This window comes from Anabrus simplex, chromosome 1 (assembly GCF_040414725.1).
Source record: "Anabrus simplex isolate iqAnaSimp1 chromosome 1, ASM4041472v1, whole genome shotgun sequence".
Lineage (NCBI taxonomy): Eukaryota > Metazoa > Arthropoda > Insecta > Orthoptera > Tettigoniidae > Anabrus > Anabrus simplex.
In genome coordinates this window covers 1,764,704,551-1,764,719,647 of record NC_090265.1, presented here as the reverse complement: position 1 = coordinate 1,764,719,647, position 15,097 = coordinate 1,764,704,551, and the positions used below count along the sequence as shown (strand labels likewise).

General features: G+C 41.6%; 1 protein-coding gene across 4 annotated transcripts in view; it reads left to right on the top strand.

Annotated features, from left to right (window-relative positions):
* Positions 1 to 15,097, top strand: part of LOC136858757 (uncharacterized) — a 125,905-nt gene that overhangs the window by 18,493 nt on the left and 92,315 nt on the right. For 3 of the 4 annotated variants that reach the window (XM_068225684.1, XM_068225685.1, XM_068225683.1), the window contains exon 3: positions 10,151 to 10,282. The exons of the other annotated variant lie outside the window; for it this stretch is intronic. In XM_068225684.1, the coding sequence (XP_068081785.1) occupies positions 10,151 to 10,282 (132 nt within the window). The remainder of the gene's footprint in view (positions 1 to 10,150; positions 10,283 to 15,097) is intronic. 4 annotated transcript variants of the gene reach the window in all.

Below are 15,097 nucleotides of genomic sequence, written 5' to 3'. Positions count from 1 at the left end.
AGCAGATATCTTGAATTCTGGAGGTCAAATGGACTGTATCGTGATTGACCTGTCTAAAGCATTTGAGAGGGGGGATCATGGGAGACTACTGGCAAAAATGAGTGCAATTGGACTAGACAAAAGAGTGACTGAATGGGTTGCTATATTTCTAGAAAATAGATCTCAGAGAATTAGAGTAGGTGAAGCTTTATCGGACCCTGTAATAATTAAGAGGGGAATTCCTCAAGGCAGTATTATCGGACCTTTATATTTTCTTATATATATAAATTATATGAGTAAAGGAGTGGAATCGGAGGTAAGGCTTTTTGCGGATGATGTTATTCTCGATAGAGTGATAAATAAGTTACAAGATTGTGAGCAACTGCAACGTGACCTCGATAATGTTGTGAGATGGACAGCAGGCAATGGTATGTTGATAAACGGGGTTAAAAGTCAGGTTGTGAGATTCACAAATAGGAAAAGTCCTCTCAGTTTTAATTACTGCATTGATGGGGTGAAAGTTCCTTTTGGGGATCATTGTAAGTATCTAGGTGTTAATATAAGGAAAGATCTTCATTGGGGTAATTACATAAATGGGATTGTAAATAAAGGGTACAGATCTCTGCACATGGTTATGAGGGTGTTTAGGGGTTGTAGTAAGGATGTAAAGGAGAGGGCATATAAGTCTCTGGTAAGACCCCAACTAGAGTATGGTTCCAGTGTATGGGACCCTCACCAGGATTACCTGATTCAAGAACTGGAAAAAATCCAAAGAAAAGCAACTCGATTTGTTCTGGGTGATTTCCGACAAAAGAGTAGCGTTACAAAAAAGTTGCAATGTTTGGGTTGGGAAGAATTGAGAGAAAGAAGAAAAGCTGCTCGACTAAGTGGTATGTTTCGAGCTGTCAGCGGAGAGATGGCGTGGAATGACATTAGTAGACGAATAAGTTTGAGTGGCGTTTATAAAAGTAGGAAGGATCACAATATGAAGATAAAGTTGGTATTCAAGAGGACAAACTGGAGCAAATATTCATTTATAGGAAGGGGAGTTAGGGATTGGAATAACTTACCAAGGGAGACGTTCAATAAATTTCCAATTTCTTTGAAATCATTTAGGAAAAGGCTAGGAAAGCAACAGATAAGGAATCTGCACCTGGGCGACTGCCCTAAATGCAGATCAATATTGATTGATTGATTGATTGATTGATTGATTGATTGATTGATTGATTGATTGATTGATTGATTGATTGATTAATTACATGTAGAGCATTTCAATCTGTATATTCCTGATCGAGAGTATCTATTGTCTGTGATGTTAATAGAGTTGTGATAATTAGGTATAAATTACGATAAGTGTTTTTTGTTGTGTAGGCTATTTTTACTTCGTGCTTCATTAATGAATCTGCCACCTGGGCGACTGCCCTAAATGCAGATCAGTAGTGATTGATTGATTGATTGATTGATTGATTGATTGATTGATTGATTGATTGATTGATCTATTGAACTTATCTAAGAAACTGCAAACTCGGAACAGCATTCTTCAGAAATTACGTATGTGGGACCACTTGGGGATCTACTGCAAGCACTCTGCATCATTCAGCCCTTGGTCTGGTTTACTCCAGTTTTCCAAAAATATGCAATGTTTAAAATTTGGTAGCTTCTCCTTGTTCTTTCTTTCTTTCTTTCTTTCTTTACTTTGGTTTAAGTACAATTTTGAAAGATTTGTTTTGGCCATATATTATATGGATCTTACCATAGTCAATAGTGGTCTGGTAAAATGTTGAACACCTTAAAAAATATTAGGCTATGTGGTTCTTTCATAAGGCCATAAGAATATCATGTCCACTTTTTCAATCAGTGAAAGTTTTAATCAAATTTTAAATTCTTAGTTAATACATATTTTCATCCTTTATAGTGATATTTCCTTTTTTTTATTCAAATACATTAATTTAAATTATAATCAATTATTCGCATCTCACAACTATCCACTTTACTTGAGGACACTAGATACAGTCACTCCTTGCATAAAATGACCTCCTGCTACTTTGAAACCACGTTCTTTAAAATTAATAAAATGTCGAAGGTGAGACTCCTTCAGAAGATAATTGCGTTTTCGTGGAATGTGTTGTAAATCGCTTAAAGTTCCAGAGTGTTGAGTCTAAAAATAAAAGAACATTTTAAACACCATAGTAAATTACTAAACTCAAATTGCTACAAAAATAATTTACAGATATCCAACTGGATTAAATTATATTTTATATGATTTTAACTCTAAGTGTGTGTTCATGTAGACTGTAAGCTTGGTGCTCAAAATACAATTTTAAAGACTATATCACCCAAATAATTTTAAGGTTATCCTTACAGTATTGAATTTTAGTGTGTGTATGCATTGACTGCAAGTTGATGCTCAAGATAAAATTGAACATATAGATATTATCTTTTTTAAAACCAAATATGTAATAGTACTAATGGAAGTAATGAAATCAACCGAGAAAGAAATTAACATTATATAAACAGTATTTCATACCAATTGTAACATACGGACTTGAAACGCTGGTAACTAATAAAAGAGAAGATAGTAAGATCCAAGCAGTAGAAATAAATTTTTAAGAACATCGGTTAAAAAGACAAGAAGAGATAAAATTCAAAATATTAAAATCAGAGAAGAGCTAAATATAGAACCATTAGTACAGAAGATACAGAAAGCAAGACTGAGATGGTTGGTTCGGACATGTAAAAAGAATGGGAAAGGAATGGGTAGCAAGAAGGGAATTGGAAAGAGAAGTTAAGGGGAAGAGACCAGTTGGAAGACCGAGAAGAAGGTGGATGGATCAGATTTGGAAAGACATTAGAGAAGCTGGACTGGATGTGGTGGGAGTAATGGAGCAGGAAAAGTGGGAGGACAGAAGGAGGAGGCTTGTTAACCACACCAGGGTAACTGGAGTGGGACATTGATGATGATGATGATGATGATGATGATGATGATGATGATGATGATGATGACCGAGGGTTGCCCTTGTAATCTTATGTCTACATTTCAAGGAACTGAGGATGTCTCTGTGAGAGATGAAACATGTATCCCTGCTAATGTATAACGTAATCATCATAATTTTTAAAATCATTTTCACTTCCTCTTGTCCAGCTCCTGCCAGGTTGGGGTGTTGGTCGCACTTCTCCACCGTTGCCTCTCCTTCCACCACTCCTCTTCAGTAATTGTACTCCAGTCCATTCTTCTTATACTGTTCTTGACAGAGTCCATCCATCTTGCCCTCTTTCCTTCTATCGGAGCCTCTAACACTTGTTCTGGTATCCCTTCCTCCTCCATCCTCACAACATGTCCAAACCATCGCAATTTATTCTTTTCTATCCTCTCAATCAGTTTTCCTACCCCTATTTCTTGTCTGACTTTAACATTTCTTACTCTGTCTCTCCTTGCCTACCCTACCATACTCCTCAGGAACTTCATCTCACTGGCCTGAATTTTACTCTCATTTCTTGCTGTCAAAATCCAAATCTCTGATGCATATGTTATTATAGGGGTAAAGTACATCTGGTACATTATCTCTTTACATTTCATAGGAACTTCTGTTCCACACCAGGTTCCTTACATTCTTGTACCCTTCTGCTGATCTCCTTATCCAACCTTGTATCTTGCATTATTGCACTTCCCAAATAATTGAAGTATAACATAATATAGGAGATAAGGTACTGAACGGGTGTTGTGAGATGGACAGTAGGCAATGGTATGATGATAAACAGGGATAAAATCAATCAATCAATCACTACTGATATGCATTTAGGGCAGTCACCCAGGTGGCAGATTCCCTATATGTTATTTTCCTAGACTTTTCTTAAATGATCACAAAGAAATTGGAAAATTATTGAACATCTCCCTTGGTAAATTATTCCAATCCCTAACTCCCCTTACTATAAATGAATATTTGTCCCAATTTTTCCTCTGGAATTCCAACTTTATCTTCATATTGTGATCTTTCCCACTTTTAAAGACACCACTCAAAGTTATTCATCTACTGATGTCCTCCCACGCCTTCTCTCCACTGACAGCTCAGAACATACCACTGATCAGATCTAAAATTTGATGGTTGACTTTTCAGGCATTTGCTCTATTAACCAGTGTTTCATCTTAGGTCTGACACTAGACTCATCAGAGTGGGATGTGTCAGACCCTACCCACTGACGCTGGGGTGTATGCAGGTGAACATCATCATCATCATCAAGTTATTTCATTCCCACCGCCATTGGGTGGGCGGGCCATCAGCTCAACTAGGAGCTCTTCGGCCTTCGGGAGGGAAGAAAGTGTGAGAGAAACATTCCACAGGGTGGTATGTATCGTACATACCTGACAAAGAGTAGAATTATGAAAGAGGCGCAGGGGCACCACGACCAACAAGGCGGAGCCCAGGGAGGACCCGCACGGCCCCCGCCCAGACAGGCCCCAGTAACATCAGAGACGAGTAACTGTATGGAGTCATCTAGGATGCTCGGGCGCGCAGTACAGAAAAGAAAAGTATTACAGAGCAAAGGCAAATATATTCACAAAGGTTGTGGAGGAAGAGTGAGGGGGTTCGAAAAGTAAGCATAAGTAGAGGGACAGGGGTAATATTGAAGAAGGAGGTAGTATAGATTAGTTGTGAGGTTGGTAACGGAAGTGGCCAAGAGTCGAAGGAGTTCTAGTATGGAAAGTGGCGGAAGGTTAAACTGCGACGGGGAAGCTGGGGGAGGGATGGGTGGCGGCGGCGGGACGGGTGGCGACGGGGGCGAGGGAGAAGGAGGAGGCGTGGAACGAGTCGATCCAGCAATCCTTGGGGGGGAGCGGGAGCGCTCCACCCGATGAAGACGTCCTCGAAAATGGATGCCGGTGGTGAGAAGACGGTCCACATCAGCAGGGGAGGCGAGACGAAGGCGCACCATAAAGGTCGGGCCATCAACGTTGAATATGCGAAAGACCCGTCGGACAGGAATGCCCTCTTGTTGTAGTTCGTGCAGGATGTCTTGGTCCAAAACGCCGGGGGCAATCCCACGGACGACACAGCTCGGTGGAACGGTCGGTGGAGAAGTTGATGCAGAATGGGCGGCAGGGCCTTGAGAGGCAGGCTGAGCTGCGAGAGTGTCATCCAAGTGAGTTGCAGGTGTCGATTGAATAGTAGTAGTGGTTGTAGGGCAGGTGATCGGGGTGGTGGACATAATAGGGGAAGGATGACTGAACGTAACGGTAGAGAGAGAAGTGGACGGAAGGCAGGAAGGGACAGAAGAAGGAGAAACGGAAGGTGTAACGGTAGTGACGGTAGTGGTGACGGGAGGAGTGGTGGACACGGGAGAACAAACAGTGGGTGTGGGAGGCTGTGCTAGGGAGGGAAACTTACGGACTAGATCAGGATCGGAGGCAATTTGCTCTAGAATATGGGCCGGAGTAGGGAGAACGGTATGGTAAGAAGAAAAGATGTTCATAGAGCCAATGTTGAGGGCGTTCATCACATAACTAGGGTGAGGAGAGAACACAACGATGTCCGGGGAAGGCTGGCCCGAGGAAGCATCTTGAAGGCGCAGTACCACTGTAGCGAGAAATTGGCCATCATCATGCAGCCAACGGCGAATTTGAGCCGGAGTAAACTGAGTGTCCACATTTTTAACTAAACAGGAGAGAGACGCCATAATGAGGAAAGGCGACAGCCAACGAGGCGTCTGCCCATGAGATTGTTCTTGGGCCGACTGAGCCGCAGCAAGAAGGAGCGCCACCCAGCCGAAAAAGTATGTGGACAGTGGATGCAGGTGAACTTATCAGAAGTCTATTTAAGAGGCACAGTCTGATAACTGCATAAAGGAGATAAAACTCCACAATGGAATTAATGCCCGCCTAGCAATTCCGAATGGCAATTCTAAGTTCCCATGGAGGGAATTAGATATTTTTCCACCAATAGAGCATATAACAAATCAGATCAAAAATTTGATGTTTGGCTTTTCAGGCGTTTGCTCTATTAACCAGCGTTTTGTCTTAGGTCTGTACCACTTAATCGAGCAGCTTGTCTCCTTTCTCCCAAGTCTTCCCAGCCCAAACTTTGCAACATTTTTTTAACGCTACTCTTTTGTCGGAAATCACCCAGAACAAATCGAGCTGCTTTTCTTTGGATTTTTTCCAGTTCTTGAATCAAGTAATCCTGGTGAGGGTCCCATACACTAGAACCATACTCTAGTTGGGGTCTTACCAGAGACTTATATGCCATCTCCTTTACATCCTTACTACAACCCCTAAATACCCTCATAACCATGTGCAGAGATCTGTACCCTTTATTAACAATTATATTTATGTGACTATCCCAATGAAGGTCTTTTCTTATATTAACACCTTGGTACTTACAATGATTCCCAAAAGGAACTTTCACCCCATCAACGCAGTAATTAAAAGTGAGAGGTACCGGGCGAGTTGGCCGTGTGCGTAGAGGCGCGCGGCTGTGAGCTTGCATCCGGGAGATAGTAGGTTCGAATCCCACTATCAGCAGCCCTGAAAATTGTTTTCCGTGGTTTCCCACATTCACACCAGGCAAATGCTGGGACTGTACCTTAATTAAAGCCACAGCCGCTTCCTTCCAACTCCTAAGCCTTTCCTATACCATCGTCGCCATAAGACCTATCTGTGTCAGTGCGACGTAAAGCCCCTAGCAAAAAAAAAAAAATTGAGAGGACTTTTCCTATTTGTGAAACTTACAATCTGACTTTTAACCCTGTTTATCATCATACCATTGCCTACCGTCCATCTCACAACACTATCGAGGTCACCCTGCAGCCGCTCACAATCTTCTAACTTATTTATTACTCTGTACAGAATAACATCATCTGCGAACAGCCTTACCTCTGATTCGATTTCTTTACACATATCATTGATATACACTGACTGACAGTGACAATGCAACACCAAGGAGGAGTGGTTCGAAAGGGATGAAAGTTGGGGAAAAAACAGAGACGGCACGGACGAATAATTGATGTTTATTTCAAACCGATATGCAGGTTACACAATGCGCACGGTATCGACTCAGTAGGATGTAGGACCACCGCGAGCGGCGATGCACGCAGAAACACGTCGAGGTACAGAGTCAATAAGAGTGCGGATGGTGTCCTGAGAGATGGTTCTCCATTCTCTGTCAACCATTTGCCACAGTTGGTCGTCCGTACGAGGCTGGGGCAGAGTTTGCAAATGGCGTCCAATGAGATCCCACACGTGTTCGATTGGTGAGAGATCCGGAGAGTACGCTGGCCACGGAAGCATCTGTACACCTCGTAGAACCTGTTGGGAGATGCGAGCAGTGTGTGGGCAGGCATTATCCTGCTGAAACAGAGCATTGGGCAGCCCCTGAAGGTACGGGAGTGCCACCGGCCGCAGCACATGCTGCACGTAGCGGTAGTCATTTAACGTGCCTTGAATACGCACTAGAGGTGACGTGGAATCATACGCAATAGCACCCCAAACCATGATGCCGCGTTGTCTAGCGGTAGGGCGCTCCACAGTTACTGCCGGATTTGACCTTTCTCCACGCCGACGCCACACTCGTCTGCGGTGACTATCACTGACAGAACAGAAGCGTGACTCATCGGAGAACACGACGTTCCGCCATTCCCTCATCCAAGTCGCTCTAGCCCGGCACCATGCCAGGCGTGCACGTCTATGCTGTGGAGTCAATGGTAGTCTTCTGAGCGTACGCCGGGAGTGCAGGCCTCCTTCAACCAATCGACGGGACGGGAAATTGTTCTGGTCGATATTGGAACAGCCAGGGTGTCTTGCACATGCTGAAGAATGGCGGTTGACGTGGCGTGCGGGGCTGCCACCGCTTGGCGGCGGATGCGCCGATCCTCGCGTACTGACGTCACTCGGGCTGCGCCTGGACCCCTCGCACATGCCACATGTCCCTGCGCCACCCATCTTCGCCACAGGCGCTGCACCGTGGACACATCCCTATGGGTATCGGCTGCGATTTGACGAAGCGACCAACCTGCCCTTCTCAGCCCGATCACCATACCCCTCGTAAAGTCGTCTGTCTGCTGGAAATGCCTCCGTTGATGGCGGCCTGGCATTCTTAGCTATACACGTGTCCTGTGGCACACGACAACACGTTCTACAATGACTGTCGGCTGAGAAATCACGGTACAAAGTGGGCCATTCGCCAACGCCGTGTCCCATTTATCGTTCGCTACATGCGCAGCACAGCGGCGCATTTCACATCATGAGCATACCTCAGTGACGTCAGTCTACCCTGCAATTGGCATAAAGTTCTGACCACTCCTTGGTGTTGCATTTGCTCTGTCAGTCAGTGTATATAAGAAAACATAAAGGTCCAATAATACTGCCTTGAGGAATTCCCCTCTTAATTATTACAGGGTCAGATAAAGCTTCGCCTACTCTAATTCTCTGTGTTATATTTTCCAGAAATATAGTCAGGTTGTGAGTTTCACCAATAAAAAAAAGTCCTCTCAGATTTAATTACTGTGTTGATGGGGTGAATGTTCCCTTTGAGGATCATTGTAAGTACCTAGGTATTAATATATGGAAAGATCTTCCTTCGGGTAATCACATAAATATGATTGTAAATAAAGGGTACAGATCTCTGCACATGCTTATGAGGGTATTTAGGGGTTGTAGTAAGGATGGTAAAGGAGAGAGCATATAAGTCTCTGGTAAGACCCCAACTAGAGTATGGTTCCAGTGTATGGGACCCTCACCAGGATTACCTGATTCAGGCACTGGAAAAAATCCAAAGAAACGCAGCTCAATTTGTTCTGGGTGATTTCCTTCAAAAGAGTACATACATACATACATTATCATTATAGACTGTTATGCCTTTCAGCATTCAGTCTGCAAGCCTCTGAGAATTTACTAAACGTCGCCACATTCCTCGATTTGCAACTAGTGTTGTGGCCTAATTTAGTTCTATACCTCTTATCTTTAAATCGTTAGAAACCGAGTCTAACCATCGTCGTCTTGGTCTCCCTCTACTTCTCTTACCCTCCATAACAGAGTCCATTATTCTCCTAGGTAACCTATCCTCCTCCATTCGCCTCACATGACCCCATCACCGAAGCCGGTTTATGCGTACAGCTTCATTCATCGAGTTCATTCCTAAATTAGCCTTTATCTCCTCATTCCGAGTACCCTCCTGCCATTGTTCCCACCTGTTTGTACCAACAATCATTCTTGCTACTTTCATGTCTGTTACCTCTAACTTATGAATAAGATATCCTGAGTTCACCCAGCTTTCGCTCCCGTAAAGCAAAGTTGGTCTGAAAACAGACCGATGTAAAGATAGTTTCGTCTGGGAGCTGACTTTCTTCTTACAGAATACTGCTGATCGCAACTGCGAGCTCACTGCATTAGCTTTACGACACCTTGATTCAATCTCACTTACTATATTACGATCCTGAGAGTACACACAAAAGAGTAGCGTTACAAAAATGTTGCAAAGTTTGGGCTGGGAAGACTTGGGAGAAAGGAGACGACCTGCTCGACTAAGTGGTATGTTCCGAGCTATCAGTGGAGAGATGGCATGGAATGACATTAGTAGAGTTCGAGTGGTGTTTTTAAAAGTAGGAAAGCTCACTATGAAGATAAAGTTGGAATTCAAGAGAACAAATTGGGGCAAATATTCATTTATAGGAAGGGGAGTTAGGGATTGGAAAACTTACCAAGGGAGATGTTCAATAAATTTACAATTTGTTTGAAATCATTTAAGAAGAGTCTAGGAAAACAACAGATGGGGAATCTGCCACCTGGGAGACTGCCCTAAATGCAGATCATTAGTGATTGATTGATTGATTGATTGATTGATTGATTGATTGATTGATTGATTGATTGATTGATTGATTGATTGATTGTTGGTATTACAATTATGCCTCTGAATGTTTATTAGTTTATTGTTTATTGTCCATTTCTGTTTATTTTCTTTCTGTAAAAAACCCACCGGGGGTGGTCCACCCCCTGTACACTCCCCGCACTATGCTCCTGATATGTTGACCAGGTTAGAAATTAGGCTGTTTTTCATTTTGTACATATTTTCATTTTTCATTTTGTGTATTTATTATATTATAAGCATTCATTATGTCAAAATATGATATATTTTGTTGTTGCATATCGTTTCTAAATTTAATCTTATTTCTTTTGTTCCAGAGTGCACAAATCTGAATTTATCTACAAATTATAATATAAAATTATCTGATTTGGAAGTAAAATCATATCAGCACATTCAGATTTCTAAGTACAGTGCATTCAGTTTTAAATTTTCACATGTGAAGTGGCAAGGCAAGTAATGTTGTTTCATTATACTTTCTTAAGGAAAATACAAATATTATAAGAGCATTGCTGTTCATAAATATCTGAGCACCATGAAGGAGCTGTGACAAACTTACACACCTGTCAATAACAGAAAGGAATGAACTAGTTCTGACCACTCCTTCTTGGTGTTGCATTTGCTCTGTCAGTCAGTGTACAAATGTTATTGGATTTACGTCCTACTAACTACTTTTACAGTTTTCAGAGATGCCAAGGTGCCAGAATTTAGTCCTGCAGGAGCTCTTTTACATACCATACCAGTAAATCTACTGACATGAGGCTGACGTATTTGAGCACCTTTGAATACTATTGGACTGAGCCAGGATCGAACCTGCCAAGTTGCGGTCAGAAGGCCAGCACCTCAACTTTCTGAGCCACTCAGCCTGGCTCGATCTTAATTAAAATGTATCGTTTGCCTCATGTAAAAATAGAAAATGATGGAAAATCATGTTCAAGTCTGCTGGCACTGAAGTTTGAACTCACTATCTCCCAAATGCAAGGTAACAGTTGCATGCCTTGAACCACGCAGCCAACTCACTTTTTCCATCTGTTACTACACTCAGTGCTGAGGACTATAGCGACTATATTAGTACAGTGAGGCCAAGTCCGTGCAGCTGCCATATTCCTTCCAACCACTCCTATAGCTGACGGCAAGGTTAGAGGCAAAGAAAGCAAAGAAATTGTGAATTAATTAAAAAGAAACACTGAATCTCAAAATTATAATTTGTATTACACATTTATTACCAAAGGCTCTAAAGAATGTTGTTTTAGGCACCTAAAATTGTCTTTTAAAGCAAGGAGAAAATAGGGACTTAAAATATCCTTTAAAAATGTGTAAATGGAAAGAAAATAAATAGACTTTAAAATATTACAATATACACTTAAACTGTAATTTTATCTTTCTTTTACTTAAAAAAACTTGGTATACCTATTCTTAACAGAAATAACAACAAAATTCAGACAGAATTAAAAAGACATTTATAAAAACAGTTATGGATTATAAGGAAAATCATAATCATCATCATCATCATCATCCTAAACCATCTCCAGTTTCCCGGGTGTGGTATATGAGCCTCCTCCATCTCATCCTGTCCTTGTACCATTCTTCCTCCATCAACTTGTCCCAATCATGACCTCTTAGCAGTACATCGCTCTTATTATGGCACTGTAGGCATGATGTCAACATGAATGGAGTTATGTGTTTATTTGTGAGGAACATTTCTCCAGCACTTTCATTTCTAGCTTGCTTTACAGTACATAACAATAATCTTCTCCAAATTTTCCAGAGTCAGGTTGTGTCTTCTGTCTGTTCACAACATGTTGAAAGCAAAGTGCATTCTACACTCACAGATGTTAGAGGGGCATAGGAAAATTTACCTACATTTTTCAGTTCAATTTCACTAGGTAAGTGTACTTTTTTGTCTACTTTTTCTCATCCTTTACCTGATGTAACCTTTTCAGCATTGAATACCTGGATTCTTCTGCAGTACACTAGCCCACTTTTTCATATTTTATCCCCTGGGAAGACTGAAGTTTATAAATATTTCAGTCATTTTAAACTTATGATTTTCATTAGCTGAACTGAACTGAATTGAATTGAAAATTTTGCTTTCATTATAGGCATTTTAGGCACTAAAATAGGCTCTAAAGTTTGAAATTGGCATTTTTATTACCCTGTAAAACACTGTAAATCTAAGGGATTTATCATGAAACGTCCACATATTTAAACATTTTCACGCCATTTCTTAAGAAACAAATTAGGCATTTGCCTTAAAATCTCAGATCTTGTAATAACATCTTAGTTCCCTGTTAGGTTGTCAGCCTCTTGTTTACCCAGGTTGCATGAGCTTCTAACTGTTTCTACTGTAGGCTACACACTGTTTGTACATACGTTACATGAGAAAATGTTTAGAGGACAGTTGTTTTGATGGAAATACTGTATGCCACAGAAACTACATCTCTAGGAGGCTACTCTAAAATTGATGAAACTGGAAAGCAAGAACAAAAAATATTTAGGAAAATATATGGTCTCACTCATGTAAATGGCATGTGGATTAAAAGAAAAAAACTTCAGACTGTACACAGCAACAGACAAAAAGACAAAACGCTGGTTAATAGAGCAAATGCCTGAAAAGCCTTACATCTGATCTGCTTTTTGACATGCTCTATTGGTGGAAAAATATCTAATTCAGAAGCCCTATATAAGAGGCAGTTCACTACACTCCCATTCTCCTTTTCCTTCTATGACCCACCATACCACATCCCGACGTCGTCCCTGGCTCGCTCCACCTCCACAACCATCCAGTCCACCGCCTAGTTTTTATCCAACCCCGCCTGGCTGCCCTCTAACCCCACCGCCTAACTCTGACCTTCTCCGACTACTACTCACCTCACTCTGGAATTTCTCCTCATTATTTCACATCCTGGTACTCCACATTTCCCCTCACACATACCCCAGATTTTAACCGTTGCATATACTTGTATCACTGTATTGTACATTAAAATCGTAAGATTGTTAATCAAACATGTAAAACCTCACCACCTTCCTTGCTACATCACTGCATCTCTCCCTACCACCCTGGTAAACTCATTTAAATCCTACTCCTAGCGCACATCCCCTACAACTTCCATCTACGTAACCGAGATATTTCATAATTCCTCCTCCCTAAATTCTGCACATCGTTCTTTCCATCTCCCTCATTCAACACTCCTCACAGTTCTCATCACATCTCTGGCCTGGGAGACAGCATTACTGTCTAGGGGCCTGCCCCGCTCTTTGGGCAGGAATGAAACACATTCTAGAAAAAAAAAAAAAAAAAGTTCACGTGGTGCGTACACCCCAGCGTCAGTGGGTAGGGTTTGACACATCCCACTCTGATGAGTCTAGTGTCAGACCTAAGACGAAACGCTGGTTAATAGAGCAAACGCCTGAAAAGCCTTACATCTGATCTGTTTTAAGTGGTATGTGATTGAAATAATAACAATAAGTTATTGTATCATTGGCACAGGCCAGAGTAAAGTGTAGCTTCCACCGAAGTCCCAGTCAGCATCCATGGCTGTGACAATATGGAAGTTGCTGGGGTATGGGTAGTGCTGAGTAATGACATTCAGAGCATGACTACTGCATCTGAGTGTTATGAAAGGTGCTGCTCATAGGGTCATTCGTGCTGCAATAGTACATTCTGACCCAGTGAGGAAAGCAATGGCAAACTACCTCACTGCTCATCTTGCCTAGTACGCCTCATTTTGGTGCTGCCATTGGTTTTTGGGGTTTCCTTATAACCGCATAACCTTTGGTGGTGCTATTTGAGGATCCAACCACCCTCTGGACTAATGACCTAACAGACAGACAGACAGACAGACAGACAGACAGACAGACAGACAGACAGACAGACAGACAGACAGACAGACAGATAGACAGACAATAAATTGTATTGATTAGGTGGCCAAATTAATAAAATAACGTTATTATTTCAATCAAATATCATCAATATGGATCAAAAATGATATTTATCACATGTAATACATGGTATGTTCCAAGCTGTCAGTGGAGAGATGGCGTGGAATGACATTAGTAGAGTTTGAGTGGTGTTTTTTGTTCCGAGGTATCTGTGGAACAGCAGAGGTGAAAGAAGGTGCGGGCTGGAATAGGTCTCAACTACAAAATTAAAGTTAATTTAAAACTTTAACAAAGGTTATATTTTCTTTTCAAAATCAACAAATGACAACAAATAACAAAAGTGTAACAGGTATCAAGTAGCAGATCAACAAATTAAGAAATTACAGATGACAGTTCGTTACAAGTTTTGGGCTTCGAGCCCCACAATTACAATTCTTGAGCTATGAGCCCAACTTTACCAATATACCCAGTTCACACAAAGGGGCAGAAAACCCCAATCATGACAAGGAGCACTTGCTCCCAATTACCATGTCAAGCCTCCTAGAGGCACGTTTCACACACAAGAAAGAGCAGATGCGCTCTCAAAGTCTTCAAGCCTATTTAAGAGGCCATAAACTGACTTTACATTAACTGCCCTCAAGGCACACATACAGTGAAACAGGGGTATCTAATACCCAATCTACTGGGCCTTCGCAGGAAGGAAAACAAAACGGGTTAAATGGCCCAAAATACAAATTGAATGGAGGCGATAACTTGCACTCCTACACAAAGTCTTTGTCTAAAAACCTATGTGGCGCTAGGCCGATCATACAGGGGCTAATCCCAAGCTAGGGAGGTGACACGTATGAGAAAACCTACTACATTAAAGAAGAGAAGAACGGTTATGAAAACGTAGTCACCTCCTTTTCAAAATGAAGGGGAGTTTGAGAGGGTGAAGCTCTCTTTATCCCCGCTTTACAGTTCAAGAAATAGTAGTTTTTACATAGACAGAAGAAGGGAATTACATTTTAAGGAAGATGGATTACATTTTAAAGGTTTCGAACCTTTTCCGAGAGTTAAACTGCTGAGCTAGCAAGAAATAAAGATGTTAACAGGCCATTACCTTGTTGAAGAACTTCTGCTTGAAGAAAGAGGCGCTTCCCGCCCCCTGCTACATATTCACACACTAAGAGAGATGTTACAGAAGTGGCTCCGAGACAAGAAAATCAGCAGTTTTTATACCCTCGTGGAAAATTCGAGACCTTTCATGAATGATAACAACCCACCCACAAACTTTTATTGGATAACAGCAAAAACTAATACACAAGACGAAGAAGAAACACCTTATTGGTGGAAAATTAATTACAGAAATTTATGATTGGCTACATTCAGAACAGGCGGAAAGA